Genomic DNA, 27,440 nt, shown 5'->3' on the forward strand with positions numbered 1-27,440 from the left:
ATTTGATTAATACTGCAACACCCCCTCCCCTTTTTCCCTGCTCTCTGTCTCTCCTGAAGATTCTATACCCTGGAATATTGAGCTGCCAGTCCTGCCCTTCCTTCAACCATGTTTCCGTAATGGCAACAATGTCGTACTCCCATGTGTTCAGTAACACCTTCAATTCATCCCCTTTGCTTCCAATACTCCTTGCATTAAAATAAATGCCGTTCAGACTTGCCCTACCCCATTGTGCTGGGGCATTCTTGTTCTGCCTCCCAATCTGACCATTTTTTTCCTCTATATTTTCCTTCTCCTCACCCCCTATACTAGCTCCATGCTGTATCCCAACCCCCTGCCAAATTGGTTTAAACCCTCCCCAACAGTGCTAGCAAACCTCCCCGCCAGGATATTGGTCCCCCTCTGGTTAAGGTGGAGACCGTCCGGCCTATACAGTTCCCACCTTTCCCAGAAACAGGCCCAATTATCCAGAAAAACGAATCCCTCCCCCCTGCTCCAACTCCTGAGCCACACATTAAACTGCTCTATCCTCCTATTTCTATACTCACTAGCTCGTGGCACAGGGAGTAATCCAGAGATTACAACCTTAGATGTCCTACACTTCAATCCTCTACCTAGTCCTTTTTTTTAACTCTCTTCCTAGCCCCCTAAATTCTCCTTTCAGGACCTCTTCCCTTATCCTACCTATATTGTTGGTACCTATATGTACCACGACCTCTGGCTCCTCTCCCTCCCCTTTCAGGATATCCTGGACACGCTCAGACACATCCCGGACACCGGCACCAGGGAGGCAAACCACCATCCGGGTCTCCCGACTGCGTCCACAGAATCGCCTATCTGACCCCCTCACTATGGAGTCCCCTATTACTATCGCTCTCCTCTTCCTTTCCCTACCCTTCTGAGCAACAGGGCCGGACTCCGTGCCAGAGGCCCGGGCGCCGTTGCTGCCCCCAGGTAGGCTATACTCCCCAACAACACCTAAACAGGAGTATTTATTGCCAAGGGGTACATCCACTGGGGTACTCTCTCGTCCCTGCCTCTGCTCCTTGCCCCCCCTAACCGTGACCCACTTGTCTACCTCCCGTGGTCTTGGAGTGACCACCTCTTTATAACTCCTCTCTATAACCTCCTCACTCTCCCTAACCAGACGGAGGTCATCAATCTGCTGCTCCAGGTTCCTAATACGGTCCCTTAGGAGCCCCATCTCATCGCACCTGGCGCAGATGTGGATGTCTGGAAGACTATCAGACTCCCAGATTCCCCACATCCAACACCCAGAACAATAAACTGCCCTGGCACTCATACTCTCCAAGCAAAGCCCCGTGCTCGGTTACTAAACCTACCGCCCGGCAGCTGCTCCACCCGCTCCAACCGCCCACCCAAAAGAACTGAGTGATCTCCTGGGAGAGGCGAAAAACCGGATAAAAAACCCAGGCCAATTTGGGAAAAAATAAATCCGGGAAATTCCTCTCCGACCCCAAGCTAGGCGATCGAAACTTGTCCGGGAGATCACACAGGTCTTACTCCTTACTATCGCCACACAATACTTCCCAAGCTGCTACTGCTACTGCTGCTGATTGCTGCTACTGCTGCTGATTGCTGCTACTGCTGCTGATTGCCTTAGCAATGTTTTAGTACACTTCTATTAGATCACCCCTCATCCCCCTGTGCTCCAAAGAATAGTGTCCTAGCCTGCTCAACCTCTCTCTATAGCTCGGGCCCTCGAGTCCTGGCAACATCCTCGTAAATCTTCTCTGCAACATTTCCAGCTTCCACTTCACACCTTAAATGAAACTCAAGGGCACAAGCGTCTTTCTTGTGCATAAACAATGTAAGCAGGAATTACCCCATGGATTCAGGTGAACATCCATAGCTTTTTCTCAATGAAATAGCATGTGTGATTGTTGGCAGATGAACCTACTCTTCTATTCGAGGTTCATCTAGAACAGAGTAAATATTTAGGCTATACTGTTTTCCTCTCCCTGCATTTTAAGAATCCTTCTTCCTCACCGATAATTTACTTCCAATCTACAAGCTGAAGATGATGTAAATATGTAGCTCTCTCTCTTCTGCTTGGCTCTCCCCTTATCAAAATCAGATTCTGAAGTGTAGGGGACGTTGTTTGACCTTTCCCTCTCCTATTCTTCCCCTTCTCTTCCCTGTGCCCCACATGGATGCACACCCATTTCTCCCATGCGGCCTGAAGATGAAAGGGTAAAGCTGGTGCTAGTTACTAGTACCATGCACACGTTTTACTGCAGAGGAGTAAGTGAGCCATTGATGGAACTGGATATAAAACCAAAAGGCTGACTAAATATGTTGACCTTTATTGGGTCAATAATAGTCTGGAGCTTCTTTGTCTTGAGAAGAAACATCCCTTTAAATATGAATTGCTGGCCTGTTTTCCCACATTGTCCATTAAGCCAGCTTTCATTACATGCCAATAGCTGCACCATACAATTTGTTAAATTGAGCAGAGCATGAAAATATTTTGCACAGTTAACTCCTGGCTTAATTTCCACTTTCAATTTGCATGATTTGCAAAAATTAATCCTGCAGCATTATGCACACATATTCCAGGTTTTTGTGAGGAGTGGATGATGTTTCAGGTCGAGACCCTTCTTCAGACTGGTCTCAACACAAAATGTCATTCATTCCTTCTCTCCAGAGATGCTGCCTGCCCTGCTGAGTTCCTCCAGCATTTTGTGTCTCTCTTCGGTTTAAACCAGCATCTGCAGTTGCTTCCTACACAGACCAGATTTTGACCCCTGTTCATGGCCTTATTTAAATTACTATGTAATTTATATAATTTAAATTACATAAATTACTGTTGTAGAAATAGTAGATTCTTCCACACCAGTCTCTATCTCAATGAGCAGGATTATAGGACGCCTTCTGATTCAAGAATCTCTGGGTTTCATCTCAGCTCTCTGACTCTGTTTCAGCCACTCATTCATTGGCTTACCAACTTTGTATTCAAACCCAAATCCCAAATGCACCTGTTTCTGCAGCAGACTACGCCAACCAAAAAATTAAATCAAATCCCTGGGTTGGAAAAATTAACTTCGCTGGCCCAAAAGATATATTAAATAATAGAGTTGACATAATGCAGAGTTAAAATAATTAGGCCACATGATTTAAGTATCTTTAAAATGATTTAATATCTTTAAGATATACTGTAAAATTTATCCCAAAAAGAATGTGCATGTTGACATTTAACAAGTTAAAATAAATTTCTGGGTTGGAGCAATGAACTTTACCAAAGGATGTATTGAATAAAATAATAGCTTCTAATTTGCAACAATCTGGACATGATTCAAATATCTTAAAACAAACATGTTTATGCAACAAAAAAAATGTGCATGTTATTTATTAACTCCTGCAAAGAAAAATAATATTAATTTTCCATATGTTTATCTGTTGTGATCAACATAATTTTTTGAGATGCTCTCATCAATTAATATAGAACTCTAAAACATATTGCTAAGTGAAATGGATGAAAGGAAGGCGTTATCACCCAAGAACATAAATGCATTTTGATTTAACAGTAAGTAGCAACTAGATATAGTATCTCCCTTACTTGTCAACAGAAGTTGGAAAAACTGCACACTTTCAAAACATGTGCCAAAACGTTATCAAAACACTCGTTAGGTCAAATGTCCAGGATTGAAGCAGCCAATTGTTAATGACATGTTCCATATTTTCTTATTTCCATATTTTCGTGGGTGGGGAAAGGGTGGGGAGGGGATGGGGAGTGGGTGGGGAGAGGATGGGGTGCGGGTGGGATGGGGTGCGGGTGGGATGGGGTGCGGGTGGGATGGGCTACAGGTGGGATGGGGTGCGGGTGGGCAGAGGACGTGGTGCAGGTAGGTAGAGGGGGTGGGTGGGGAGTCTGGGGCGTGAGGGGAGTTGGTGGAGTGCGGGTGGGGAGAGGGGGGGAGTGGGTGCGGGTAGAGGGGGGAGTGGGTGGGGTGGAGTACGGGTTGGGAGAGGATGGGTGGGGAGAGGTGGGAGTGGGAGGGGTGGAGTGCGGGTGGGGAGAGGGTGGGTGGGGAGAGGGGGGGAGTGGGTGGGGTGTACAGGTGGGGAGAGGGGGGGAGTGTGTGGGGTGGAGTGCGGGAGGGCTGGGTGGGGTGGATTGCGGGTGGGGAGAGGGGGGAGTGAGTGGGGGAGTGGGTGTGGGGAGAGGGTGGGTGGGGAGGAATGGGTGGGGTGGAGAGAGGGTGGGTGGGGTGGGGAGGGGGATGGGTGGCGTGAGAAGGGAGGGGGTGTGTGTAGCAGGGTGGGTGGGGAGAGGGGTAAGGGGGGAGGGGTGTGAGGGGAGGGGGTGGGTGGGGTGTGAGGGGAGGGGGTGGGTGGGGTTTGAGGAGACTGGGTGGGGTGTGAGGGGAGGGGGTGGGGTGCAGCAAGGTGGGTGGGGAGGGGGCAGGTGGGGAGAGGGTGAGGTGTGAGTTGGTGGGGTATGAGAGGAGTGTGGGGGTGTGAGTAGGGTTTGAGGGGTGGGGTTTGAGGGGGTGGGGGTGTGAGAGGGAGGTGGGGTGTGTGGAGGGTGTGGGGGATGGGGGGTGGAGGGTGTGGGGGATGGGGGGGGGGTGGTGGTGTGAGGGGGGGTGGGGGTGTGAGGGGGTGTGGGGGTGCGAGGGAGGGTGGGGGTGCGAGGGAGGGGTGGGGGTGCGAGGGGGGGTGGGGATGGGGGGGATGTGAGGGGGGTTGGGGAGGTGAGAGGGGGATGGTGGTGTGAGGGGGGATGGTGGTGTGAGGGGGGGTGGGGGTGCGAGGGGGTTGTGGGTGTGAGGGGGGGTGGTGGTGTGAGGGGGGTGGGGGTGTGAGAGAGGGTTGTAGGTGTGAGGGGGGGTGGTGGTGTGAGGGGGAATGGTGGTGTGAGGGGGGGTTGTGGGTGTGAGGGGGGTTTGTGGGTGTGAGGGAGGGTGGGGGTGTGAGGGGGGGTGGTGGGTGTGAGGGGGGTGGGGATGGGGGAGGGTTTGAGGGGCGGGGTTTGATTGTGGGTGTGAGGGGGTGGTGGTGTGAGGGTGCGAGGGGGGGTTGTGGGTGTGAGGGGGGGGTGGTGGTGTGAGGGGGGGTGGTGGTGTGAGGGGGGGGTGGTGGTGTGAGGGGGGTGGTGGTGTGAGGGGGGGGTGGTGGTGTGAGGGGGGGTGGTGGTGTGAGGGGGGGTGGTGGTGTGAGGGGGGATGGTGGTGTGAGGGGGAGGATGGTGGTGTGAGGGGGGGGTTGTGGGTGTGAGGGGGGGTGGTGGGTGTGAGGGGGGGGTTGTGTGAGGGGGGGTGGTGGTGCGAGGGGGGTGGGGATGTGAGGGGGGGTGGGGATGGGTGGGGATGTGAGGGGGGTGGGGATGGGTGGGGATGTGAGGGGGGTGGGGATGGGTGGGGATGTGAGGGGGTGGGGATGGGTGGGGATGTGAGGGGGGGTGGGGATGGGTGGGGATGTGAGGGGGGTGGGGATGGGTGGGGATGTGAGGGGGGGTGGGGATGGGTGGGGATGTGAGGGGGGTGGGGATGTGAGGGGGGTGGGGATGTGAGGGGGTGGGGGATGGGTGGGGATGTGAGGGGGGTGGGGATGGGTGGGGATGTGAGGGGGGTGGGGATGTGAGGGGGGTGGGGATGGGTGGGGATGTGAGGGGGGGTGGGGATGGGTGGGGATGTGAGGGGGGTGGGGATGGGCGGGGATGTGAGGGGGGGTGGTGATGGGTGGGGATGTGAGGGGGGTGGGGATGGGCGGGGATGTGAGGGGGGGTGGTGATGGGTGGGGATGGGTGGGGATGTGAGGGGGGGTGGGGATGGGTGGGGATGTGAGGGGGGTGGGGATGGGTGGGGATGTGAGGGGGGGTGGGGATGGGTGGGGATGTGAGGGGGGGTGGGGATGGGTGGGGATGTGAGGGGGGGTGGGGATGGGTGGGGATGTGAGGGGGGGTGGGGATGGTGGGGATGTGAGGGGGGGTGGGGATGGGTGGGGATGTGACGGGGGTGGGGATGGGTGGGGATGTGAGGGGGGGTGGGGATGTGAGGGGGGGTGGGGATGGGTGGGGATGTGAGGGGGGTGGGGATGGGTGGGGATGTGAGGGGGGGTGGGGATGGGTGGGGATGGGTGGGGATGTGAGGGGGGGTGGGGATGTGAGGGGGGGTGGGGATGGGTGGGGATGTGAGGGGGGTGGGGATGGGAGGGGGGGTGGGGATGGGTGGGGATGTGAGGGGGGGTGGGGATTGGTGGGGATGTGAGGGGGGGTGGGGATGGTGGGGATGTGAGGGGGGGTGGGGATGGGTGGGGATGTGAGGGGGGGTGGGGATGGGTGGGGATGTGAGGGGGGGTGGGGATGGGTGGGGATGTGAGGGGGGGTGGGGATGGGTGGGGATGTGAGGGGGGTGGGGATGTGAGGGGGGTGGGGATGTGAGGGGGGTGGGGGATGGGTGGGGATGTGAGGGGGGTGGGGATGGGTGGGGATGTGAGGGGGGTGGGGATGTGAGGGGGGTGGGGATGGGTGGGGATGTGAGGGGGGGTGGGGATGGGTGGGGATGTGAGGGGGGTGGGGATGGGCGGGGATGTGAGGGGGGGTGGTGATGGGTGGGGATGGGTGGGGATGTGAGGGGGGGTGGGGATGGGTGGGGATGTGAGGGGGGTGGGGATGGGTGGGGATGTGAGGGGGGGTGGGGATGGGTGGGGATGTGAGGGGGGGTGGGGATGGGTGGGGATGTGAGGGGGGGTGGGGATGGGTGGGGATGTGAGGGGGGGTGGGGATGGTGGGGATGTGAGGGGGGTGGGGATGGGTGGGGATGTGAGGGGGGTGGGGATGTGAGGGGGGTGGGGATGTGAGGGGGGTGGGGATGTGAGGGGGGTGGGGATGGGTGGGGATGTGAGGGGGGTGGGGATGTGAGGGGGGTGGGGATGGGCGGGGATGTGAGGGGGGGTGGGGATGGGTGGGGATGTGAGGGGGGTGGGGATGGGTGGGGGTGTGAGGGGGGTGGGGATGGGTGGGGATGTGAGGGGGGGTGGGGATGGGTGGGGATGGGAGGGGGGGTGGGGATGGGTGGGGATGGGAGGGGGGGTGGGGATGTGAGGGGGGGTGGGGATGGGTGGGGATGTGAGGGGGGGTGGGGATGGGTGGGGATGGGAGGGGGGGTGGGGATGGGTGGGGATGTGAGGGGGGGTGGGGATGGGTGGGGATGTGAGGGGGGTGGGGATGGGTGGGGGTGTGAGGGGGGTGGGGATGGGTGGGGATGTGAGGGGGGGTGGGGATGGGTGGGGATGTGAGGGGGGTGGGGATGGGTGGGGGTGTGAGGGGGGTGGGGATGGGTGGGGATGTGAGGGGGGGTGGGGATGGTGGGGATGTGAGGGGGGGTGGGGATGGGTGGGGATGTGAGGGGGGTGGGGATGGGTGGGGGGGTGGGGATGGGTGGGGATGTGAGGGGGGTGGGGATGGGTGGGGATGTGAGGGGGGTGGGGATGGGCGGGGATGTGAGGGGGGGTGGGGATGGGTGGGGATGTGAGGGGGGTGGGGATGGGTGGGGGGGTGGGGATGGGTGGGGGTGTGAGGTATGGGGAGGGGGGAGGGTTTGAGGGGCGGGGTTTGATTGGTTGTGGGTGTGAGGGGGGGGGGTGGTGCGGAGGTGGGGAGAGGGGCGGGACGGCCTACCACAAGGCTGCGGGCGGGGACGGGTACAGGGCCTTGCCGGGTTGGCGCGCAGTGCAGTGGAGCGGTGTTGGGGTGCAGGGCGGTGTTGGGATACAGGGCCGGCGGGGCGCGGGGCGCTGGGCGAGTGGATGGCGGCCGTTAAGTGCGTGGCTGCAGGCGCCGAACTGGACGATTCGGACGACGGCTGGTACCTGGGCTGTGACGGCCTGGAGGACATGGACATAACGGTGAGGTTACGGGGGGGGGGGGGGGAGTAACGTGACCAACCAAAAGATTGCAAAGGGAAATGAAATCTTTGAACATCCCCCCTCCCTCTCAATATGCAGCAAAATGTAGAACCAAAGCAATGTCTGAAACACAGGAGATTTGTATACCCAATATATAATGAGAATGCAGCATATGAAGAACTCTTGTAGGCACTAATTTCTGACAAAATCGAAATACTGTTATATAGAATAAGATGAAAGACCATATTAAAACAACATTCTGGCACCAAGGTGGATTGACTAGGTGGTGCCCACGTAATAGATTTTCCTAGTAACTAGATATTACTCGTATTATTCCCAAAACATGTATATATCACTTTTTTTGAACGTGTTATAATGTAATAACTCAGTGAATCCAATAAATTTAAAGGAGTGACAAAGTGAGCCCTGGGGAGTGAGCCCTGGGGGTTTAAAACTAACGTGAGATGCAGAAACTGGTGAATTTCAGCTTAAAAGTTCCAGTTTGCATTTTTCAGCTTGTCAACAAGATGAAACATCCAACCATTTCTATCGCTGGCCATCACTCTGCATCTTGGCTTCAGCCACAGCCCTGGCTTACATTCTGAAGCCTGGCTCAGCCCACAAAACTATCCAGACTCCTGGATCTGGCTACACACTTGGCTAACACTCCAAGTAAAACCTGGCCAACTTTGCAAGTCAGTGGATAACGAGCACTTGGTGTATTGATGAGTTTGAAAATAAGCGAGCCAGATGCAGAACTTTTTTTGGAGTTTTATTTGTTGATCACTCATCCACCACATCTAATCTATCGAGTTGCAATGTGCATGAACATGGCTGATTTTCTTTTCCTCTCTGCTTCTTCCAGTCATACAGTGCTTGTGTGATCAAGCACTGCCTTTTATGTGAGTTTGCCAATGAGAAACTCTTGAGGAATATATTGTATGGGGAATAGAAAGCTGTGATCAGGATCGAGACCCGAAGGCTGTGTTGCCTGCCTAATGTCCAGTTTCAGGAAATCACATCTGAACTGCAGAGGAATTTGGAGTGGGAGGGGAATGACCCAGTTGTCATAGTCCATGTGGGTACAAATGACAGTAGGTAGAACAAGGAAGGAGGGAATTTGAGCAGCGAGGGACTCAATTGAAAAGCTGAACCAACAAGGTAATAATCTCTAGATTGCTAACTGAACCCCAAGCGAATGGGTCAAGAAAATTAAAGAGTTAAACGCCTGGCTCAAAGATTGGTGTGGGAGAAGTGGATTTGAATTTGTGGGACATTGGCAACAGTATTGGGGAAGGAGGGAGCTGTTCCGATGTGACGGACTCTACTTAAACCCGGCTGGGACCAGGGTCCTGGCAAACTGTAGCCAGGGCTGTAGATAGAGCTTTACACTGAATAGTGGGAGGGTGGGGGTGGACAAATTGGGAATGTATGGATGAGATAAGGGAAAGAGAGTGCAGGAGAGGTTACTGAAGTCTCCAGAACTAACAGGACACAACGTTTAAGAAAAGATCAGAGTCTAAGGTCAGCAAAAATCTGGACCAATATGAGAAGGGTGGTGAATACTGAACTAAAGGTGTACAGTATACAGCAAAAGATAAGCTTGTAGCGCAGTTAGAAATTGGTAGGTAGGATGTGAGCATCACGGAGATTTAGCTGAAAATGGATCTGAGCTGGGACCTGAATATCGAAGGTGATGTAATATAATAAAATTCAACCTGTAGTTTGAGAGGGAGAAGATGAAGCAGATGTGTCGGTATTACTGTTGAGTAAAGGTGACTAAAGAGGCATATGACAGCAGTTGGTTAAGGTTGATTGGAAAGAGACCCCAGTAGGAATGACGGTGGAGCAGCAATGGCAGGAGTTTCTGGGAATAATTTGGAAGATGCAGGATCATGGCAAAGAGGGAAAAAGATTCTAAGGGGAGAATGAGGCGGACAAGGGAAGTCAAAGACAGCATAAAACGAAAAGAGAATGCATATAATATTGCAATGATTAGTAGAGAGCTAGAGGATTGGGAAGCTTTTAAAGGCCATCAGAAGGTAAGTAAAAAAGCAATACGGGGAGAAAAGATGAAAGTAACTAGCCAATAATGAAAGTAACCTAGCCAATAATATAAAAAAGGATAGCAAAAGTTTTTCAGATACATAAAGAGTAAGAGAGAGGCAAGAATGGGCATTAGACCACTGGAAAATTATAGTGGACAATAGGGAATAAAGGAATGGAAGGGGAATTGAATATGTTTTTTGCATCAGTCTTCACAGCAAAATATACCAGCAACATACCTGGAATTAAAAGGTGCCATGGGGTAGAGGTTAGTGGAGTGGCTATTACTAAGGAGAAGGTGCTTGACAAGTTGAAAGGTCTAAAGGTAAGTGAATGACCTCGATTAGATGGACTACATCCCAGGGTTCTGAAAGAGGTGGCCTTAGAGATTGTGGAGGCATTAGTGGTGATCTTTCAAGAGTCATCGGAGTCAGGAGTAGTTCCAGAGGGCTGGAAAATGGCAATGATACTCTTCCAAGTACATGGAAGCACATAATAAAATAGGCCTTAGTCAGCATAGTTTTGTGAAGGGGAGATCTTGCCTGACGAATCTGTTGGAAATCTTTGAGGAAGTTAATAGCAGTTTAGCCAAAGGAGAGTCAGTGGATGTTGTTTACCTGGATTTTCAGAAGTCATTTGATCAGGTGCCATACATGAGGTTACTAAAGAAGATGAGAGCCCATGGTATCAGAGGGACGATACTATCATGGTATGACAATAGCACAACATCTTCAGCTTGGTCTGTAGGCAAACTCCCCTTTGTTCCCACACTGAGTCATCCAGAAGCAGAGCTGGCTTATGCTATCCTGTTGTTGACTTCATTGTTAATATTGACTGACGTTGAGAAAGTGCAGCCAAGGGATGTGAACTGATAGAAAATACTGTTTGCGTGCCATTTCTCATTATAAATGGTGGAAGTGTTTCATGAAAAGATTTTGATTTATCCAATAGATTGTGCGAAATACCATAACTTTGAATGTGAAAAAAGTGCGATACAAGTATAATATTTTTACTTAAGCATTATTTCTCCATTATATTTTGCAAGTACTTATCTTGAAAGCTACTTCACTCTGGTGTCAACATCATGGGGTGGAAGGTGAGAATGAAGGGGATTCTGTCCTTGTTCTCACCTTCCACCCCATCAGCCAGCGTATCCAACAAATCATCCTCCAACATTTCCGTCACCTACAACGGGACCCCACTACTGGCCACATCTTCCCATCCCCTCTCCTTTCTGCGTTCCGCAGAGACCGTTCCCTCCGTAACTCCCTGGTCCACTCGTCCCTTCCTACCCAAACCACCCCCTCCCCGGGCACTTTCCCCTGCAACCGCAGGAGATGCACCACCTGTCCCTTTACCTCCCCCCTCAACTCCATCCAAGAACCCAAACAGTCTTTCCAGGTGAGACAAAGGTTCACCTGCACCTCCTCCAACCTCATCTATTGTATCCGCTGCCCTAGATGTCAACTTCTTTACATCGGCGAAACCAAACGCAGGCTTGGCGATCGTTTCGCTCAACACCTTCGCTCAGTCTGCCTTAACCAACCTGATCTCCCGGTGGCTGAGCACTTCAACTCCCACTCCCAGTATGACCTTTCTGTCATGGGCCTCCTCCAGTGCCATAGTGAGGCCCACCGGAAATTGGAGGAACAGCACCTCATATTTCGCTTGGGCAGCTTGCAGCCCAGCAGTATGAACATTGACTTCTCCAACTTTAGATAGTTCCTCTGTCCCTCTCTTCCCCTCCCCCTTCCCAGTTCTCCCTCTATCTTCCTGTCTCCACCTATATCCTTCCTTTGTCCTGCCCCCCTGCGTCACCCATTCCTTCTCTCCTGAGATGCTGCCTGACCTGCTGAGTTACTCCAGCATTTTGTGTACTAATCATGAATCTATCTATCTCAGCCTTAAAAATATTCATTGACTTGGCCTCCACAGCCTTCTGTGGCAAAGAATTCCTCAAATTCACCACCCTCTGACTAAATAAATTCCTCACATTTCATTCCTGAAGGAATATCCTTCAATTCTGAGGCTATGATCACTGGACTAAACATTTGCATGCATTTGCACGAGTAATATTGGACATGTCTGAAAGTGGAATTTAATTCTGATAGACTGTTTCCGCAGGTAGCAGTGAAGTACATAAAAAATGACATGTTAATGCAGTGTGAGCAAGCAAACGTTTACTTTTGTTATGAAATGTTAAAACTTTACAGAATATAGTTCATATCCCACAAATGGCAAGGTTATCACCACAAATTAAATTTATGTAATGTGTTTCTGTAAAGTCATCAACAAATACCCTTCGGAAAGATACAAATCTAAAGGTGAAAGAGATGGGTGCAGAATCATAGTGTTGTTATGGCAGAGGCCGATTGACTCATGAAGTCTGTGTCCATTTCCCAGGGCTATCCCCTCAGCCTGCAAATTATTTTCAGTCAGTTTCCTATGTTTCTCTTGTGAAATCCGTAATTGGGTCAACACAACCTCTAACTGAATATCAGAGATCAAGGCCATCCTTCATTGCCTTGACGTAAAATACACAACTGGCGTTACCTGCTGCGGAAACTTTTGTTCCTAATTTTGTCATATTTTAATGTGATCTCTCCTATTTCTCCACCCTGAATGCCATTGCATTCCAGTTCGTAACTGTGCTCTCCATTGTCTTCACTTGTATTCATGGAATAAAAGGTTAAATATGTGTCCTCTGCATTAGGGATAAGCCTGGAAACTATAGGCTGATGAGCCTTACATCAGCGGTAGGGAAGTTGTTGGCGAAGATTCTGAAGGACAGGATTTATGTTTACTGGGCAAGGCAGGGACCGATTAGGAGAAGGAAGGGACAGATTAGAGAAGTCAGCATGACTTTGTGCTGGGGAGATAATGTCTCGCAAATCTGATTGCGTTTTTTGAGGCGGTAACTAAGAAAATTGATGAAGGCAGTGCGGTAGATGTGATTTACATGGACTCTAGTAACGTTTTTAACAATGTCCCCATTGTAAGCTGGTCCAGAAGGTTAAGGCTCAAAGGATATGAAACAGAATCCAGAACTGGCCTGATGATGTGAGGCAGATGGACATGGTGGATAGGTGTTTTTCTTCCTGGAAATCTGTAACAAGTGCTCTAAGGTCATAAGTGATAGAGCAGAATTAAGCCATTCGGCCCATCAAGTCTATTCCACCATTCAACCATGGCTGATCTCTCTCTCTCCCCCCTAACCCCATTCTCCTGCCTTCTCCCCATAACCCTTGGCGCCCCTCTACCACAGGAATTGGTGCTGGAAGCTTTGGTGTTTGTCATTTCTATAAACGACTTGGTTAAGAATGTAAAAAGCTGGAGTAACTCAGCGGGACCTGGCTGAGAATGTAGGTGGTTTGATTAGTAATTTTGCAGACAACACAAAAATTATTGGAGCAGTAAAAAGGAAAGAAGATTTTCAAAAGATTCCACAAGACATGGATTCGCTGGAAAGTAGGGCAGAGTGGTGGCAGATAGAATTTAATTTCGGCAAGGATGGGGTAATACACTTTGGGAGGTCAAATTCTATGGGTGTGGAGAGGGGGGGCTGGGTGGGGTGGAGTGCGGGTGGGGAGAGGGTGGGTGGGGAGAGGGGAGGAGTGGATGGGGTGGAGAGAGGGTGGGTGGGGTGGGGAGTGGGTAGTGCGAGAGGAGGAGGGGTAGGGGGGAGGGGTGTGAGGGGAGGGGGTGGGTGGGATATGAGGAGAGTGGGAGGGGTGTGAGGAGAGGGGTGGGGTGCAGCAAGGTGGGTGGGGTGGGGGCAGGTGGGGAGAGGGTGGGGTGTCAGTTGGTGGGGTATGAGAGGAGTGTGGGGATGTGAGTAGGATTTGAGGGGCGGAGTGTGAGGTGGGGGGTGAGGAGGGGTGTGAGGAGGGGTCGGGGTGTGAGGGGGGAGGTCAAATTCTAGCACAATATATAGAATGAATGGTAGCATTGAAATATATTGGGACCTTAGCATACAAGTCCACAGCTTCCTAAAAGTGGCAACATAAATAGATGGGTGAGTGGAAAAGGCATTTAGTGTGCTTGCCTTCATATGTCAAGGCATTGACGATGAGAATTGGTATGCACTTTGTACATGTACATGTATAAATCATTTGTGAGACTGCACGATTATTATGACAGTTGTGTTCACCGTTCACCGTACTGCAGTAGAATGTGGTAGGAATAGAGTGCAGGGGAGACTCACTAGGATGTTAACGGGAATGCAATAAGGAGGCAGATTATTAATCTCAATGGTGTCAGATTAGGTAAAGGGGAAGTGCAACGAGACCTTGGTATCATTGTACACCAGTCACTGAAAGTAAGCATGCAGGTAAAGCAGGCAGTGAAGAAAGCTAATGGCATGTTGGCCTTCATAACGAGAAGATTTGAGTGCAGGAGCAAAGAAGTCCTTCTGCAGTTGTATAGGGCCTTGGTGAGACCACATCTGGAGTATTGTGTGCAGATTTGGACTCCTAATTTGAGGAAGGACGTCCTTGCTATTGAGGCAGTGCAGCATAGGTTCACGAGGCTAATCCCTGGGATGAAGGGACTGTCGTATGAGGAAAGATTGGAAAGACTTGGCTTGTATTCACTGGAGTTTAGAAGGATGGGAGGGGATCTTATGGAGATGTATAAAATCATAAAAGGATTAGACAAGCTAGATGCAGGAAAAATGTTCCCAATGTTGGGGGAGTCCAGAACCAGGGTACACAGTCTAAGAATAAATGGGAGGCCATTTAAAACTGAGGTGAGAAGAAACATTTTCACGCGGAAAGTTGTGAATTTGTGCAATTCTCTGCCACAGAGGGCAGTGGAGGCCAATTCAGTGGATGAAATTAAAAGAGAGTTGGATAGAGCTCTAGGTGCTAGTGGTATCAAGGGATATGGGGAGAAGGCACGCACAGGTTACTGATTGTGATGATCAGCCATGATCACAATGAATGGTGGTGCTGGCTCGAAGGGCCGAATGGCCTCCTCCTGCACCTATTTTCTGTTTCAGTGTAATGCTATAGTAGTAATTGTATCGGCTGGATTTATTCTCTCTGGAACATCGACAGCTGAGGTGTGATCTTAATGACGCTTATAAAATTATGATGGGCATAATCATCTTTCCCAGGCCAGGGACTCTAGTATCTTACTTTTAAAATCAGCACTGATTGTAGCAACCTATTAGTTTTATTATTATTATTACTGCCACTGCCAAAATTTCCTGCTACAATAATTTAGCTTATAATCGACTTTTGGATGAAATAACTGATAGATTCAAGATAGCAAAAACTGGACTGTCATTAATTAACAACACTCAGTGAGGAATACCAAATATTTAATGTAATCCATATTAGGTTTAAGAATGGGCTTCTGATAATATTTTTCTGAATAAAGGGAGGTACACTGATGCAGTTGGTATTGCTGCTGCCTTCCAACACCAGGGACCTTGGTTCGATCCTGACCTTGGGTGTGCTCACTGTGTGGAGTTTGCACATTTTCCCTGTGTCCGTGTAGGTTTCCTCCAGGTACTCCAATTCTCTCCCACATCCCAAAGAAGTACGGCTTTGTAGCCATTGTAAAGTTGCCTCTTTGGTCTAGGGGAGGGAAGTGAGAGTGGGATAGCATAGAACCAGTGTGAACGGGTGATTGATGGTCGGCGTGGAGTCAGTGAGCTGAAGAGCTTGTTTCCACACTGTTCAAAAAATTAAAATTGTTGCAGCTCAAACAACCAAATAAGTTTGTTGCAGTTCTGGTTCGCCCAGATAGGCAATTGAGATTATTTTATTTGATTGAAGTCTATCTAAATTTAAGGTAGACACAAAATGCTGGAGTAACTCAGCGGGTCAGGCAGCATCTCGGGAGAAAAGGAATGGGTGACTTTTCGGGTCGAGACCCTTCTTCAGACTGAACTATCTATCTAATTTATTTAAATTTAACTATGATACAAACACCAGGGGGCGCCTCACCTACAGTCTGTCTGTCCTTTTCAAACTCTTTTTGTTATTTTTGGTAAGTTTTAAAAGTTTGTGTAAATGTTCTCTGGTTTGTTTTATGTGTGTGGGGGGGGGGGGGGGGTCGGGGGAAACCTTTTTTCAATCTCTTACCTTGCTGGAGATGCGATTGTTTTCTGAATGGTATCTCTGGTCGCTCTGCGGCCTAACATCACGGAGCTGGAGGTCTTGCCTGGGACTGACCTTGAGTCCCCGCGGGGGCGTGGACTTATCATCTGAGCCTGCGGTCCCTTGCCTGGGATCGACGCTCCAATGCAGCCTGTGGACTTTAACATCAGGAGCTTGCAGTCTCGGGTTCAGACCGGTCGGGAGCTCCAAAAGCTGCACGAGGTTCGACTGGTCCCGACCCCCACGGGGGAGCTGAGAACCCCCCCCGATGAAGGAGCTTGATCGCCCCGATGAGGAAGGCTCGTCGCCGGCTACGGGAGTCAAGATCATCCCGTCAATGGAGGTTAGTCCATTGGAGGACAAAGAAGGGAGAGATTGAACTGTTTTTTACCTTCTATCACAGTGAGGAATGTGGAGGAGTCACTGTGGTGGATGTTCATGTTAAAATGTATTTTGTGTGTCCTGTTGCTTTTTACTGTTATGACTGTGTGGCAAATGAAGTTCCTCGTATGATGCAAAACATACTTGGCTAATAAAGTTTTATTGCGATTGTGAAACAAGGTATTGTAGTGGCCTGGCGGAGGCCAGAGAAAAGGCAAGACGCCAGGCAGTTTAAGATAAGGTTCTTTATTAGGCTGTGAGCTCCTGCTCACAGCGTAGTCCACCTAGGGATGAGCCACGCCTCCCAACGGGCTGGCTTTTATCCCCTTACGCCTGTCCGTCACGTAACGAGGGGGCTGACCCAAGGAGTGGCCTGATCCCCCGGGACCGCCACAGTATATTGTATGAGGACTATATGTTTTACGGCTGGCTATTTTGCTATATACGGATTTTTGATGATTCCCACATTCATAATCTTAGTTTAGTTTAGAGATACAGCGCGGAAACAAGTCCTTCGGCCCACCGAGTCCACACCGACCAGTGATCCCCGCACATTAACAACATCCTACAGTAGGCACAATTTCCACATACACCAAGCCAATTAACCTACAAACCTGTACATCTTTGGAGTGTGGATGGAAACTGAAGGTCTCTTAGAAAATCCGCGCAGGTCACGCGGAGAACATACAAACTCCGTACAGACAAGCACCCATAGTCAGGATGGAATCCAGGTCTCTGGCGCTGGAAGGCAGTAGCTATACCGATACACCACCGTGCCTCCCGAATTTAGTTTAAAAGCTACATATGAGATACTCATTATTTTAAATATGCAAATTTGCCCTGATCCAAATGCAGCTCCTCGAATTACAATAATCCTTTACTAATTATCAAACTGTTAATGCTTTGATGCGACTGCTGTTAATGCTAATTAAAGCCTAATGGTGCAGAGAATTGCTCCCATAAATAAAGATGCCTTGATTGGATTAATGGTGCTGATTGTACTGATGTCTTTTAGAACTTAAGCAACCAATTGCCTGAGAAATAGTTACTGCAGATTTAAAGTTTGATTTTACATTGGTTATTTAACTGAACTAGTAATCCCTAAGTTTGACTAACGATATGTGACATCAGTTGAAATTCCACCATTATGGTATCTAGGGATTTTTTAAAACTTCTCCCTTACATTTCTTTTAAACTGCACTTCTCACCTTGAACCTATGCCCTCTAGTCTTTGACATTTCCATCCTATGAACTGGCTCTGACTGTCGATCCCATCTATGCCTCTCATAACTTTATATACTTCCCTCAGCTTTCATCTCAACCTCTGACGTTCCAGAGGAAACAATCCAAGTTTGTCCAACCTCTCCTAATAGCTAATATCCTCGAACACACCCTTTCCAAAGCTTCCACATCTTTACTGTGATGGGGCAACCAGAACTGCACACAATCCACAAAATGCAGCCCAACCAAACTCCTATAAAGCTACAACATGACTTTCTGACTAATACTCAATGCCCCGACTGCTAAAGGCAAGCACCTTCTTTGCCATTCGATCTACTTTGTTGCCATTTTCAAGGCGTTATGATCTTGGACTCCAAGACCTTCCTTGTACATTTGACCTCCCAAAGTGCAACACCTCACACTTGCTGAGAGGAAACTCCATTTGCCATTTCTCCACACATTTCTGTAGCTGATCTATATCCTGCTGTACACTTTGACAGCCTTCCTCTCTGTCTGCAACTTCACCAACTTTGGGTTACAAACCAACCCATTTATATTTATGCCCGTTTTATTTATTTATATAACATATATTTACATATATATTTATATATGTATCCAAACAACATCTTAATGTTTAGTTAGAGATACAGCATGGAAGGTTAATTCCCGGAATGGCGGGACTGTCATATGTTGAAAGACTGGAGCGACTAGGCTTGTATACATTGGAATTTAGAAGGCTAAGAGGAGATCTTATCGAAACGTATAAGATTATTAAGGGGTTGGACACGTTAGAGGCAGGAAACATGTTCCCAATGTTGGGGGAGTCCAGAACAAAGGGCCACAGTTTAAGAATAAGGGGTAGGCCATTTAGAACTGAGATGAGGAAAATCTTTTTCAGTCAGAGAGTTGTGAATCTGTGGAATTCTCTGCCTCAGAAGGCAGTGGAGGCCAATTCTTTAAATGCATTCAAGAGAGAGCTAGATAGAGCTCTTAAGGATAGCGGAGTCAGGGGGTATGGGGAGAAGGCGGGAACGGGGTACTGATTGAGAATGATCAGCCATGATCACATTGAATGGTTCGAAGGGCCGAATGGCCTCCTCCTGCACCTATTGTCTATTGGAAACAGGCCCTTTGGCCCATCGAGTCCACGCTGACCATCGATCACCAGTACATTAGTTCTATTTTATCCCACTTTTGTATCCTTCACATTAGCGGCAATTTACAGAAGCCAATTAACCTACAAACCTGTACATCTGGAATGTGGGGGGAAACCGGAGCACCCGGAGAAAACCCACACGGTCACAGGGAGAAGGTACAAACTCTGCACTGACAGCATCTGTAGTTAGGATTGCAGCGGGGTCTCTGGCACTGAAAGACAGCAGCTCTAGCGCTGCACCACTGTGCTGCCCCTTCTGGAACTATCTACCAAGAGTGACTTTGTCAAATGCCTTACTAAGATTTGTGCATTCATCATTCACTGCCTTACCCTTATTGATCACCTTCACCATCTCCTCAAAAAATTCCATCAATTGCAAGATATAAAACGCTGAACTAATCAGAATCAGAATAACCTTTATTGTCATCCAAAAAAAAAACTATTTTGGACGAGATTCCATCACCCACAGTTCAACAATAAGAGCAATAAAAATAAGCAATAACACACACAATCACATACCAACACAAAACAAAAAAAGAAACATCCATCACAGTAAGTCTCCTCCAGTCACCTCCTTACTGTGATGGAAGGCCAGAATGTCTTTTCTCTTCCCCTGCCGTCTTCACCCGCGGTCAGGCTGTTGAAGGTGCCACGTTGAAGGTGCCACGTAGAAGAGAGAAAGGGCGGCACAGTGGTGCAGCGGTAGAGCTACTGCCTTACAGCGCCAGAGACCCAGGTTCGATCCTGACTACTAGTGCTGTCTGTACGGAGTTTGTACGTTCTCCCCTTGACCTGTGTGGGTTTTCTACGAGATCTTCGGTTTCCTCCACTCCAAAGACGTACAGGTTTGTAGGTTAATTGTTTGGTAAATGTAAAAATTGTTCCTAATAGGATAGTGTTGGTGTACGGGGATCGCTGATCGGTGAGGACTTGGTGGCCCGAAGGGCCTGTTTCCACGCTGTATCACTAAACTAAACTAAAAGGGAGATGTTTGATTTTTATATATACTCCAATCAACTACGTTTAGATCGGTGAGAAGTAAATCAGCTGATTTCTTGCTGGGAATGCACATGTGTGAGCTCCGGTGAAAACTTAGTTCTGGCTCGGCCCAAAGAATTTAATAGTCTGTCAGTCTATGAACACTCACTGCTGCAGTGTACCCGAAAAATAGATAAGAACTTTGACACCGTCTAACATTTCATCAAAAAGAACAATGGTTTCAAGAACTGAACTAATGGTAAAAATGAATAGCGGGGATAGATTGAAGTGATGAAAGATTTGCCATTTCACTATTCATTGGGGTTTTTTGCCATTTGCCATTTCACTGTTCATTGGGGCTTTTTGAGATAGCCTGTTGTTTGAGGCCAACCTTGTATTTGCTTTATTATCTGTGATAATCAATAATTCGCTGTTGTTGAATGTACAGCTTGCTATTTACTCAGGGCTGCGTTACTAGCCATTTGATAAAATGTACAGTCTGAATGGATTGTGAACGAATGAAGATCGTTCTTTATATTGTTTTAGATTTTTTTTTTAGATTTAGAGATACAGCGCGGAAACAGCCCCTTCGGCCCACCGAGTCAGCGCAGCCCAGCGATCCCCGCACACTAACACTATCCTACACACACTAGGGACAATTTTTACATTTACCCAGTCAATTAACCTACATACCTGTACGTCTTTGGAGTGTGGGAGGAAACCGAAGATCTCGGAGAAAACCCATGCAGGTCACGGGGAGAACGTACAAAACTCCGTACAGACGGCGCCCGTAGTCAGGATCAAACCTGAGTCATATCATATATCATATCTATACAGCCGGAAACAGGCCTTTTCGGCCCACCAAGTCCGTGCCGCCCAGCGATCCCCGCACATTAACACTATCCTACACCCACTAGGGACAATTTTTACCTTTACCCAGCCAATTAACCTACATACCTGTACGTCTTTGGAGTGTGGGAGGAAACCGAAGATCTCGGAGAAAACCCACGCAGGTCACGGGGAGAACGTACAAACTCCTTACAGTGCAGCACCCGTAGTCAGGATCGAACCTGAGTCTCCGGCGCTGCATTCGCTGTAAGGCAGCAACTAGCCCATTAAACAATTTTATCTATCAGTCTTCTAGTTTATCCTTCTACTTACTAGTTACTTTAGGTTCTGTAACTCTAGCACTGGTAGACCAGCTTTTTGTCAATATACTAAATCTAACTTTCCTATTCTTGAAACAGACTTGTAACTCCTAAGATAATTGATATTCTTCAATGTGTAGGAAGGAACTGCAGATGCTGGTTTAAACTGAAAATAGACATAAAAAGCTGGAGTAACTCAGCGAGTCAGACAGCATCGCTGGAGAAAAGGATTAGGTGACATTTCGGGTCAAGACCGGTCTGAAGAAGGGTCGAGACCTGTAAAGCCACCTTTACGTTTTCTCCAGAGATGCTATTTGACCCGGTGTCTTACTTCAGCTTTTTGTGTCTATCTTTGATAGTCTTCAATGTTCCTCAACCAGAATAAGGAGCTGGAAATTGTAACTGTAAATTTAGCATCCTTTTATTATGTATTTATTTAAGATGCTATCTTATTGTAAAATCAAGCTCTGTTTACTTGTTCAAACTTTAAACATCTGTAGTTTATTTTTTTCTTGTTGGCAATGAAAGTGTAATGCAAGAGAATATTGAAGCAGTAAAGTTCGAGGTGGGAGTGAGGTTTATCGAGTGTATTGCAAACCTGTTTTTTAATGCACACACCTTTATTTCAACCTTTAGAGCCAGAAGGGAAATATTTATATACAAAGTGGTACATGTAGTTCACTCACAAGTATTCAATGAAGTGGCAAATTATACTGCCATCAGTACAAGCTTTGTTCTTGACATTTGAACTGCAGGTGCATATTTTAGTCACTATCTCCTCACTCATACACAGTAGTTAAGATTAAAGCAGACAGATAATGCTATCTTTACAATTTCTTCTTTAATACTAGACTGTAGAGGATCAGCTCTCTCTCCCATGAGCAATTTGATAACGAACTCGCCCATTTATTATTTGTTTGCACAGTGTTCATAAGCATATGAATGCCAAGTCCTTATGAATAATTGATCATGCATTATTTTTTGCATTATTTATATTCACTTGTGTATGGTTGAGTTGATAATATCCAAACTTTTATTTTCCTCAGTCTAGCTTTTATTTTTTCTTTTGGTTTGCGTGCTCTCTATATGAACATGCCGAATTTTATAAAAGGAAAAAAAAGGTTTGTTTGTATTAGACAATAAGGGACAATGGATTCAGGAGTAGGCCCTTCAGCCCTTCGAGCCAGCACCGCCATTCACCGTGATCATGGCTAATCATGCACAATCAGTACCCCGTTCCTGCTGTCTCCACATATCCCTTGATTCTGCTATCATTAAGAGCTCTATCTAACTCTCTCTTGAAAGCATCCAGAGAATTGGCCTCCACTGCCTTCTGAGGCAGAGAATTCCACAGCTTCACAACTCTGAGTGAAAACGTTTTTCCTCATCTCCGTTCTAAATGGCCTACCCCTTATTCTTAAACTGTGCCCCTGGTTCGGGACACCCCAATATCGGGAACATGTTTCCTGCCTCTAGCGTGTCCAATCCCTTAATAATCATATGTTTCAATAAGATCCCCTCTCATCCTTCTAAATTCCAGGTATTTATTTCACAAAATGCTGGAGTAACTCAGCAGGTCAGGCAGCATCTCAGGTGAGAAGGAATGGGTGACGTTTCGGGTCGAGACCCTTCTTCAGACTGAATATTGATTTCTCTAACTTCAAGTAACCCTTGCATTCCCTCTCTCTCTGTCCCTCCCCAACCCTAGTCATTCTACTAGTTTCACTGCAGACCTGCTTGGTTTCACTATTTGTATCCACTTGTTATCACCTTTCCCACAGCCAACAAGGCCAACTATTGCCTCCAGCATTCCTTGATCATCGTTCAGATTCTCAGACTGAAGAAGGGTCTCGACCCGAAACGTCACCCATTCCTTCTCTCCTGAGATGCTGCCTGACCTGCTGAGTTACTCCAGCATTTTGTGAAATAAATACCTTCGATTTGTACCAGCATCTGCAGTTATTTTCTTACACTACCTGTTGCTTCTAAATTCCAGAGTATACAAGCCCAGTCGCTCCAGTCTTTCAACGTACGACAGTCCCGCCATTCTGGGAATTAACCTCGTGAACCTACGTTGCACTCCCTCAATAGCAAAAATTTCTTTCCTCAAGTTTGGAGACCAAAACTGCACACAATACTCCAGGTGTGGTCTCACTAGGACCCTGTACAACTGCAGAAGGACCTCTTCGCTCCTATACTCAACTCCTCTTGTTATGAAGGCCAACATTCCATTGGCGTTCTTCACTGCCTGCTGTACCTGCATGCTTCCTTTCAGTGACTGATGCACTAGGACACCCAGATCTCGTTGTACTGCCCCTTTTCCTGACTTGACACCATTCAGGTAATAATCTGCCTTCCTGTTCTCAGCACCAAAGTGGATAACCTCACATTTATCCACATTAAACTGCATCTGCCATGCATCCGCCCACTCACACAACCTGTCCAAGTCACCCTGCAACCTCATAGCATCTTCCTCACAGTTCACAATGCCACCCAGCCTTGTGTCATCTGCAAATTTGCTAATGTTACTTTTAGTACAATAATTTTTAATATATAATTACAATAGTCCTGTGATCTTTTGGCTATGAATGTAATTGGTCTAATATAACATAGCAAATAGTGCAACATTGAATGAATTTTCCAATTGTGTACCTGGTGTGATTTTGGCATTTGGCCAAGTGTTATATGACAAATAATTAACTACATGAAGTGATTTTTTTTTAGTTTGTTGCAGAACCTTGCTGAAAGCTTTACCTAACTTTCTCAATTGAGCAATGAAATGCTCACCCCCCCCCCCCCCAATTTTGTACAGCACAGGCATTCATGCAGCATTCAAAGTAAATTTCTTTTTTGTTGCTAGTTGTAACTTTAATTTCTGCGTGGCATTGTAGACCAGCCGTTTTGGGATCAGTGGGAAGGTATGTTACAATACTATTGGCACTGGTGCCTCTCCAGGTTTATGTAGATTAGATCAAACGTGTAAAATGAAATCTAAAGGCACTGCAAGCAATCTCAGGTCATCAAGATCATTCAAGATAAAATTCCTTGGCTTTGAACTAAACGTTTTGCTTAAGTTAGTTTTTAAAACATTATTGTACCTGGGAATCCAATTAATGCTTTGCTATTGCTATATATTCTGGGGGAAAAAGGTAGAGATTGGCTGGCAGAATAAATGGCATTCTCCTTTGTCTTCTGTGATTCCCACAAAGAAGCTGGCAGAGTGAATAATAAATGAAAGCATTTATAAAGGTCAGCAAATGACAAATTCATTGGACTGTTGTTATCTAACAATGAAGAGTTATGGTATTGCTTTCAGTTTTGCGACTTGGGAAAGTTGATCTAAACTTATAAATTAAGTTTCAGAAACATGTTTTTCCTTTATTGCGTTACTCTATGTATATTTTTAATGTTACTGTTACACTAACGATATTGCAGGATGCCAAAGTACATGGCAAGTCATGTTTCTCACTCCTATTCCCTATTCCTACTCAACTAAATCCGATTCGGAGATTAACCACATTTGTACAGAAGGCAATGGTTTTTAATCATATAAATGAGTAATATTTATTTTTTGACTCCTTGATAATGCTTTCGTTTGTAATGTGCTTACTAGTTTTAATTTGTTTTCTTTCAGCCAGTAAAAGCATATGAAATAAAAAACAGCCCACGAGACAAACCATCTGTGTTTGAAATATCAAAAAATGATACAGAGACAAGCACATTGAAAGAAGCTTTATCATCACAAAATTCACATTTGGTTGAACAACTTCTGAACTTGGGTAAGGAAGATGCCATGTATTATGGATTTATTTATTTCACTTTCCATGCCATTTACCCTCCTCGACATGCAAGCTTTTTTGACTGGGTCCAGATGTCAATATGGCTAATTTACTCTTGAAAAACTGTCATGGTATGACTTTTTGTTAGCTCAAAGTCTGACCAAAATCAAGTGCTAAGGGCACAAAACATTTATTCCAGAGGTATTAACTGAGAAAAAAAATGGATTACATTTAAAGAGCATCTCCCACATCCCTTTAGCATATCTTAGAATACCACACAACGAATTATGTCATTTTGAATTATGATCATTGCTGTGGTGCGACAAATAGGACAATAATTTGAATGCAGCAAGCACACAAAATAGCAACATGTTAATGCCCAGGTAATCTGTTTATAGTAAAGTTGATTGAGGGGAAAATATTGACCAGGTGATAAAGGATTATGCACTTGCACTTCTAAATTGTCTCATCTATATACCAAAACTCTCATTTGTTTGTTTGTTCCTGAACTACAGCCAAAACGGTACACGATAGCGCGACAATTTTAGGCCCACCTTACTCACCGTTGTCCCTTTGGTGCTAATGGAAGAAGTTTCATTGAAATTGTTGTTATATTTTCAAAGTTATTCACATTTTAAACTTTAAATCTATCTCCTAGGGAGGGAGGGGGGGTGGAGGGAGGACAAGGATTGAGGGGGATGGAGTGGGGAGGGGAAGGGGGAGGGAGGTGGGGGGAGGAGGGGAGAGAGGGGGGAGAGGGGAGAGGGGGAAGGCGGGGAGAGAAAGGGGAGGGGGAGGAGGTGCTGCACCAATGCAGGAGAGGTTTGGGACCAACAGGTCCACTTAGTCTAGTAGGATTTTATCTATCTATTTAAGAGGGCAGGCCAAACTATGGTTTGGTATTTTATCAAAAAAACAATGTTGCTGATGGTAGTAGCACTGCATCAGTACTGCATTGGGCTGTCATGCTTGATTAAACACATAGGAATTCAGGAGAGCTTTAAATCAAACTGCCCTTTTCAATAATTCTTATCATATAGCCTTTAATAGGCCTTATGAGTGTAATATTATGGATGAGAATCTATTTTTCCTTAGATCAGTAGATTCACTTCTCAAAAGGAAAAGTGGAACTTTAGAGTTAAACAACTGTTAGAGTTGACATTTTTAACATTCTATTTAAATAGTGGCAAGAAATAAGTTATATTGTTTGAATTTGTATCATGACTAAAAGAACTGATTGGTATTTGCTTGAAGACAACCGTTACTGATCATTTGAAATCTGGATCAAGAAAAAGTTTTCATATGTAATTAAAAAAAAATTACATATGAACATATAACTTAGGAACAGAAAAATGCCATTCATTTGGGAGCCAGAAACGATACCTGCTGTGCCCACTAGTTGGAGCTGCGATGATCTTATGTGTAAGAAGGAACTGCAGATGCTCGATTACATCGAAGATTGACACAAAATGCTGGAGTAACTCAGCGGGTCAGGCAGCATCTCTGGAGAGAAGGAATAGGTGCGACCTGAAAAGTCACCAATTCCTTTTCTCCAGAGATACTGCCTGACCTGCTGAGTATCTCCAGCATTATGTGTCTACTTTAGAAGATCTTAGTTATTCTTACCCTAAATCCAGTTTTCAGTCCATGCCATATATACTCCCCAGTCCTTCTCGGGTTCACAATCACCATTAACAGTGTGGCAATATTCCCAGGTTTCCTTATAGCATAACATTAGGTGGGAATGCAAGAGGGACAATGATATAAAGTGGTTTTAAGGGGATCTGAACAAGCTAAGTAAGTAGGTGGCAAACAGCAGATAGAATGCAACATGGAAAAATGTGGTTTCCCCTTCAGAAGCCATTCATTACGGTTCACCAACCTCCTCTGCAGGACCTTATTGAATGCCTTCTGAAAATCCAGCTACACATATTCATTGGTTCTGCCTCATCTACTCTGCTAGATACATCTTCGAAAGACCCCAGCATTAAATTCACACAATGGTCTTGTCAGTTCTGCTGTTTTAGGGACCAGTTATAAGATTTGGATTAGTTTCGTTTAATTTGGATAAATCATAGAAAAAGGTCCTTCGGCCCATCGAGTCCACACCAACCATCGATCACCCGTTCACACTAGTTCGATGTTACCCCAATTTATCATTCACTACCCACACAGGGTTAATTTACAGAGTTAATTTAGCCGACAAACCCAGAGGAAATCCACGCGATTATGGAAAAAACGTGCAAACTCCACACAATCAGCACCCACGGTCAAGATCAAACCCAGGTCTCTGGCGCTGTGAATCAACAGCTACCAACTGCACCACCACATTTCCTCCTTGTTTGCTATCTCTTGCATTATACTAGTACTGTAAAAGAACAAAGTGCTGTAAATATACTGGGACATTTGGTCTGATGTGGATTGTTCAGCAGAAATATTAATCTTCCTCAAAAATGGCATGATTATGTATAGAAGCATTCATATAAAGCCTGAAATTACAAATTCTACCATTGTTCTCGAAGAGAAAACTCTGCAATAGGTCATTATTTGAATCATAGAGAAGAATGGGGCTTGCCTATGGTTTCAGATCTTTACGTAGACCATGAAATAAACATCTGATAATAACGCGCAAAATATCGGTGTAATAAATTAGCATTGTGTCCTGTTAGAGTGTATGGATAAAGACACATGACACCAAAGAGCTTATGATTTACCTCTTTTGTTAAAACCAGTGACTAAAATGCATAAACAT

At 47.0% G+C, this 27,440-nt stretch overlaps 1 protein-coding gene across 2 annotated transcripts in view; it reads left to right on the plus strand.

Moving 5' to 3' along the window:
• The first annotated feature begins 7,712 nt into the window (after positions 1-7,712).
• asz1 (ankyrin repeat, SAM and basic leucine zipper domain containing 1) overlaps positions 7,713-27,440 on the plus strand; it is an 89,015-nt gene continuing 69,287 nt past the window's right edge. Inside the window, exons 1-2 of one of the 2 annotated variants that reach the window (XM_078416655.1) lie at positions 7,713-7,872; positions 24,544-24,688. In XM_078416655.1, the coding sequence (XP_078272781.1) occupies positions 7,774-7,872; positions 24,544-24,688 (244 nt within the window). In that variant the 5' untranslated portion in view covers positions 7,713-7,773. The remainder of the gene's footprint in view (positions 7,873-24,543; positions 24,689-27,440) is intronic. The other variant, XM_078416656.1, reaches the window with a different exon arrangement.

The sequence above is a fragment of the Rhinoraja longicauda genome, chromosome 20 (genome assembly GCF_053455715.1).
Source record: "Rhinoraja longicauda isolate Sanriku21f chromosome 20, sRhiLon1.1, whole genome shotgun sequence".
NCBI classification, from domain to species: domain Eukaryota; kingdom Metazoa; phylum Chordata; class Chondrichthyes; order Rajiformes; family Arhynchobatidae; genus Rhinoraja; species Rhinoraja longicauda.